This window comes from Watersipora subatra, chromosome 11 (genome assembly GCF_963576615.1).
Source record: "Watersipora subatra chromosome 11, tzWatSuba1.1, whole genome shotgun sequence".
NCBI classification, from domain to species: domain Eukaryota; kingdom Metazoa; phylum Bryozoa; class Gymnolaemata; order Cheilostomatida; family Watersiporidae; genus Watersipora; species Watersipora subatra.
The window spans coordinates 43,954,082-43,960,661 of NC_088718.1; the positions used below are offsets into that span (position 1 = coordinate 43,954,082).

The window sequence follows — 6,580 nt, forward strand, 5'->3', positions numbered from 1 at the left end:
TATATATGTCTGGTGAAGATCGCCAAACTTAGATATTTGACGGTGGTAAGCACCACGTAGAGGTTTCGTGTGCCAGTCAATTTCCTCATCATCAGGGCAAAGCTCGATTGTAAGAGCAGCCAATTGAAATGTAGCTAGCAACTTATCTGAAGTGGCCATGGAGGCTGCATAGGTTCTGATGCTTTGTTCTTCCTTTTTCACTGTCTGCTGTACACTTTTGAGTCCCCTACCGCCATCTTTCCTATCAAGATACAATCTAGTAGTATCAGATTTTGGATAGAGTGCTCCATGCATGATCAGCAGTTTACGAGTTGCTACATCTGTTTCCTTGATAGCTTCCTCAGTCCACTTTATTATGCCTGCTGGATATCTTATTACGGGCAGTGAGTAGGTATTTATCCATGACTTGGTTCTTGGCATTGAGCTGGCTCTGCAGGACCTGTCGAAGGCGTTTCTTGTATTCGGAAATAGCTTTGTGACGTACCTCGACTTCGTGGTTGTTGTTGCTTTGCATGATTCTCAAGTACTTGTACCCTTCTTCTATATTTTTGATGGTACCATTTGGCATTCTCAGGCTATCTGTGAGCATAGAATGATCTTCCTTAAAAATTAGCTTTCTACATTTCTCAATACCAAAGTTCATTTTGATGTTTTTGCTGTATTCCTGACTGAGGTGTATTATCGAATCAATGTCCCTTTCTTTGTTAACCAACAGCTTGATGTCATCTATATAGAAGAGGTGGTTTATTTTGGTGCCACTCTTAAACTGGTACCCATATTGAGTCTTCTCCAGCGTATTACTTAGAGGGTTTAGGCATATGCAGAAGAGGTGATAAGGTGAACAGGTGATAAGGAGTCACCTTGATAGATACTTCCCTTAATTTTTACACTCGCCAGACTCTTGTCATTAGCCTCCAGTTCTGTCTTCCATTTGGTCATTGACATATTGATGAATGCCACAAGAACAGGGTGAACATTGTACATATTGAGGCACTTAAGTATCCAACTATGGGGAATTGAGTCATAGGCCTTTTTGTAGTCAATTCGAGCTATGACAAGATTGGTATGTCTTCTCCTGCTGTCTTGACAGACCGTCTAATGCACCAGTAACTCACGTTTGGCTCCTCGGGTGTTGCGCCCAATTTCTTTCTAAGCACTGGTCATATAGTGACTCATGTGCTTTTCCAGTTTGTCTGCAGCTATTCCTGTGAGCAGTTTTCAGGTGGTGGGCAAGCACGTTATTTGTCGAAAGTTTTTGGAAATCGGCTCCTGCTTTGGATCTTTTATCAGAAGTACAGTTTGTCCTTTGGTCAGCCATTCTGGATGGTCACCTTGTCGCATTGGGCATTCCATCTGCCTAGCCATTCTAGTGTGAAGTGATGTCAATTTCTTCAACCAGAAGGCTTGAATCATGTCATGGCCTGGTGCTGCCCAGTTCTTCATACGCTGCACTCTGCACTTGATGTCCACTTCGCTGATGGTGAGTCCTTGCTGGGCCACAGTGTGTTGATGGCTCTCTTTAAGTCTCTTCAGCCAATTTGCAGTGGTGTTATGAGTAGTCTCTTTCTCCCAGATGTCTTTCCAGAACTTTGAAGCGCTGGATCAAGGAGGATCTGACATTGGCCTCTGCAGTTCACCTTTTGAACTGGGAATACACTTTAGATGGATTATTGATGACCAGTTTGTTAATTTTCTTGTTATCCCGCTCTTTGGTGTACCGCTTCAGTCTTGCCGAGAGTGCTACTAGCTGATGTTTCGCAGATTCTAGAGCTTCTATTGTGGCTTTCCTCTTTGGTCGCTCCAAGCTGTGGTTACATATTTTACTGAGCCTACTAACTTTCTTGCGCAAGTCTTTGATCTTATTTTGTAGCCTCAGCTGCCAGGATGGAATGGCTTGAAGCCTTGTTGGCAGTGGCTTAATACCCATCTCCTCCAAGACAACAGCTGCTGTACTGTATATTAAGGCATTAGTCTCACTGATCGATCCAGTTGAGATTGACTCCAGTGCCAAGTTAATGTCTTCTAACAGCTTCTTAGGTATGGCCTTGTTAACTCTTCGTAGCATGGTACCCTTCTTCCATAATCATTAGCAGCTGGCATTTTGTTGATTATATTTTCTGCAAGCTCCTTCACCCTTGGGTCAAGGAGCTTGCATGTCTACTTCAACCCATTAGTCAACACAAGATTGTGTATGTGTGGCAGTGTGTTGATATGCACTCTTTATTGGTCAAGGTTACTTGGGTGAACTGTTCCCTAATTTCATCTATCGCAAGTTCCGATATGAAGTGTTGCTTGATTATGTTGCTCCTGTGAGCTATGAGTTGCTTAGCGGTTAGTGGCAATTCAGGGTGCATGTTTATCCACAGTTGACGCATCCTTCCCATGTAGCACCACTTTTGACGTTTACTCATAAAGTAGTACTGCATGAGGTCTGTGTTATCAGTTCGAGCCAATTTTATCTGTTTTGAACCAGTAGCATATTGTTCACTGCCTTTTCGTGGTTCAGCTACAGGCAGCGCGAACCTATTTTGATCAGGCGATGTCCGAGCAGGCATGGCTTTGGTTATTGCACCCATCATAGAGGTTGTAGATGTTATACAAGCAAGGGTCTTGTCTAAGGACCACAAGAAAGGTGCCGTTGTTTGAACTTCGGACCTAATGATCACTGTCCCGATACCTTACCAACTGCGCTATCTGTCCTGCATATATATATATATATATGTATATATATATATATATATATAAATATGTGTATATAAATATATACATATATATATATATAAATATATACATATATATATATATATATGTATATACATTTCACAGTAACTGTATATGGGAGTACAGTTCAAGATGCAATAAATATACGGTAAACCGCGCAATGAGAGACTTCCAGGTGCTCTGATCTTTGCCGCTCATGCAGTATTTTCATAGCTCCTGTAAGTGGCTTGGCTCTGCCTTTCAGTGGTAAAGTCGACTCAATAGCTGATTCTCAATCAAACAGAAGTGTTATCACAAGCTGTGTCTTCTACTGAGTTAGGGCTTAGCCCGCTTTCGGCATTGTTCGCCTGGGCATTAGCTGTGTTCTCTAGCTCGTCTTTGGTCCTGGCGATCAGCCACCACACTCTTCTTCTATTAGCGGAAGCTCTGGTAGCTACCCACACAGCGTCAGGAGGAAAGATTAGTTAAAACAAAAACCATTGCTGTCAGGCTCTATGCTTTAGGTGTCAGACTTCTGTTTTTGTTAAGTGTTGCGATACTTGAAAGCAAAGAGATCTATTATTCTATTATTGAACATCTAAAGGCTACATTTTTATCATTCATTAAAGCTTTTTAATACTTATGCTTTTTCTACCTATAAAAGTAACATATTGCGATATAAACAAACTTCAATTCTGTACTCATCAGTCTTATCTCAAGCTATGAATAAATTACTACTGTCATTCAAACACCAAAAAGACTCCGTATTTCAAACCTTTAAAATAATCACATAATTAAAATCAAGTTATTGAGAAACATAACAGAAGTCTATCGGCGACAAAGACTAACGCCCACAGATCAAACAGAATTATTTTCTTACACTATGTCATCAGATAATGGCAGAGGCAATGGACCAACTGATTAAGCTGATACAGCTCTAGCAAAAAGAATCTCGACAAACTAGACAAGAACAATAGCTAGCCAGACAACAACAAGAGCAAGGTGGACAAGAAAAAGAGCAAGCTAGAGAAGAACAAAAGCAATCTAGACAAGAACAAGAACAAGCTAGACAAGAACGAGAGCAAGCTAGACAACAACAAGAATAAGCGCAACAAGAACAAAAGCAAGCTAGACAAGAACAAGAGCAAGCTAGACAAGAACAAGAGCAAGGTAGACAAGAACAAAAGCAAGCTAGACAAGAACAAGAGCAAGCTAAACAAGAGCAAGCTATACAAGAACAAGAGCAAGCTAGACAAGAACAGGAGCAACCTAGATAAGAACCAGAGCAAGCTAGACAACAACAAGAATAAGCGCAACAAGAACAAAAGCAAGCTAGACAAGAACAAGAGCAAGCTAGACAAGAACAAGAGCAAGGTAGACAAGAACAAAAGCAAGCTAGACAAGAACAAGAGCAAGCTAAACAAGAACAAAAGCAAGCTATACAATAACAAGAGAAAGCTAGACAAGAACAAAAGCAAGCTAGACAAAAACAAGAGTTAGCTAGACAAAAACAAAAGCAAGCTAGACAAGAACAAAAGCAAGCTAGCCAACAACAAGAGCAAGCTAGACAAAAACAAGAGCAAGCAAGAGACGAACAACAACAAGCTAAACAAGAACAAGAGCAAGCTAGACCACAACAAGAGCAAGCTAGATAAGAACAAGAGCAAGCTGGTCAAGAACAAAAGCAATTTAGACAAGAACAACAGCAAGTTAGACAAGAACAACAGCAAGCTAGACAAGTGCAAGAACAAAAGCAAGCTAGACAAGAACAAGAACCAGCTAAACAAGAACGAGAGCAAGCTAAACAAAAACAGGAGCAAGCTAGACAAGAACAAGAGAAAGGTAAACAAGAACAAGAGCAAGCTAGACCACAACAAGAGCAAGCTAGATAAGAACAAGAGCAAGCTGGTCAAGAACAAAAGCAATTTAGACAAGAACAACAGCAAGTTAGACAAGAACAACAGCAAGGTAGACAAGTGCAAGAACAAAAGCAAGCTAGACAAGAACAAGAACCAGCTAAACAAGAGCGAGAGCAAGCTAAACAAAAACAGGAGCAAGCTAGACAAGAACAATAGAAAGCTAAACAAGAACAAGATCAAACTAGACAAGAACAAGAGCAAGCTAAACAAAAACAAGGGCAAGCTAGACAAGAACAAGAGCAAGCTAGACAAGAACAAGACCAAACTAGACAAGAACTAGAGCGACTTAGACAAGAACATGAGCAAACTAGACAAGAGCAAACTAGACAAGAGCAAGCTAGACAAGAACAATAGAAAGCTAAACAAGAACAAGATCAAACTAGACAAGAACAAAAGCAGACTAGACAAGAACAAGAGTAAGCTAGACAAGAACAAGAGCAAGCTAGACAAGAACAAGAGCAAGCTAGACAAGAACTAGAGCACGCTGGACAAGAACACGAGCAAGCTAGATAAAAATAGAAAATTAACAGACCTAATTCTGGAAAAATTAACAGAGAACACAGTTTTTAAAATCACCACAGACCACCCAAATACATCAATACAGATAGATTGCAAACAGTTTTGTGAAGGATTCTCTGAGATTTTTGAGAACAAGCTTTAATGTCTCAAAGACTACCAACTGGAAATAAACTTCAAACTTACAGATACCCCAATGTTTTGCAGAGCACGCCAGTACCATTTGCCTTATTTGTTGAATTAAATAAAGCTCATGATGCAGCAATAGCCAAAGGAATTTAGGATTTTCACCAATTCAGCTACTAAATGGAAGACTGACCAAATGCAAGCTTGACACCCTTTGTTTATCTCCAGCTCACTTGGCACTACATCACCAGTCAAGAGTGGCAAACATATACAGACCAATCTCACAAGATAGCATCAAGAAAACACATATACACAGTAGGATATGCTTGTTATGCGCACTGTTATAAACAAAAAACCAGTTAGACATTATACATGGGTTTTAGCTATAGTTACCAAACTATACGAAACTCGCAGTGTGAATGTGAAAGTTGTACCACAAGGTCTACCCGGAGACAACATGCGAGGCAGTTACAAAAAAGATACTCTACCGATGAAGATGGCAACCTTAGTGAGGAACCTAAGATGTCTGATGAGACTCAACCATCAGTACCTGTGCCACATATAGCGGTAGCAGATCTAGTTGTACCACAATCAATAGCCGCTACCCAAAGAAGTCAGAGATGCAATTACAGACTCCCTTACGGATATGAATATTGAGCACACAACCCTCGCAGATCTAACCGTAACAGACAGATTTAATCACGTCTTTAACTTCGTCAGAAAATGTTTAGATACTTCAGAGCAAAGAAATCTATCATTCTATTATTGAAAAGCTAAAGGCTATATTTTTTCATTCATTACAGCTTTTTGATACTTATACTTTTTTTAGCTATAAACCTGACATATTTCCATATAACCGAAATCACATTCTGTATTCATTTGTCTGATCTCAAGTTACGAATAAACTACTATTGTTATTCAAACACTAGAAAAACTCAGTATTTTAAACTTTTGAAATAACCACATTATAAACTTCAAGTTATGAGAAACATAACATTAAGTCTCGGCTTGCCGCCTCCAGCTTTTTAGCCAAAATCAAACTAGAGGCTGCATGGCAAACTTTTGCAAGTCGTGACTATTCTTTAAAATGCCGGGCTAGCTTATCCTGTCAGCTGTTGTCTGCGGGCTCATCTGAAGGCAAGCAACTTAGAACACAAAACAGTCAAATCGAGAGGGAGTCGACCATGTTAAGGTCTGTCCCGCTCGCCTCCCCAACTTGGTAGGTAGAGTGTATACAGGCTGATCCGGAGGCTCACCAAAACAAGACCGGTTCGGTGCAGACATTAGACTATGCATTGAATAGAATCCTGCAGATACAG

At 40.3% G+C, this 6,580-nt stretch overlaps 1 protein-coding gene and 1 pseudogene across 1 annotated transcript; both read left to right on the forward strand.

Moving 5' to 3' along the window:
* The first annotated feature begins 2,553 nt into the window (after positions 1–2,553).
* Positions 2,554–4,355, forward strand: LOC137408112 (golgin subfamily A member 6-like protein 22). The gene is made up of 5 exons (XM_068094504.1): positions 2,554–2,640; positions 3,093–3,167; positions 3,678–3,792; positions 3,875–4,074; positions 4,218–4,355. The coding sequence occupies exons 1-5, from the start codon at positions 2,554–2,556 to the stop codon at positions 4,353–4,355; spliced, it is 615 nt and encodes a 204-aa protein (XP_067950605.1).
* Positions 4,356–4,358: 3 nt separating this feature from the next.
* On the forward strand, positions 4,359–4,973 carry LOC137408113 (golgin subfamily A member 6-like protein 7; annotated as a pseudogene).
* The last annotated feature ends 1,607 nt before the right edge of the window (positions 4,974–6,580 follow it).

Bases quoted from the DNA above. Each gene is read 5' to 3' on its own strand.
- LOC137408112 (XM_068094504.1), top strand. From the start codon at position 2,554: ATGGCTTTGGTTATTGCACCCATCATAGAGGTTGTAGATGTTATACAA. The intron at 2,641-3,092 runs GTTTGAACTTCG...TGTGTTCTCTAG, and splicing joins ACCACAAGAAAGGTGCCGTT to CTCGTCTTTGGTCCTGGCGA. The intron at 4,075-4,217 runs GTAGACAAGAAC...CAAAAACAAAAG, and splicing joins TAGACAAGAACAAGAGCAAG to CAAGCTAGACAAGAACAAAA.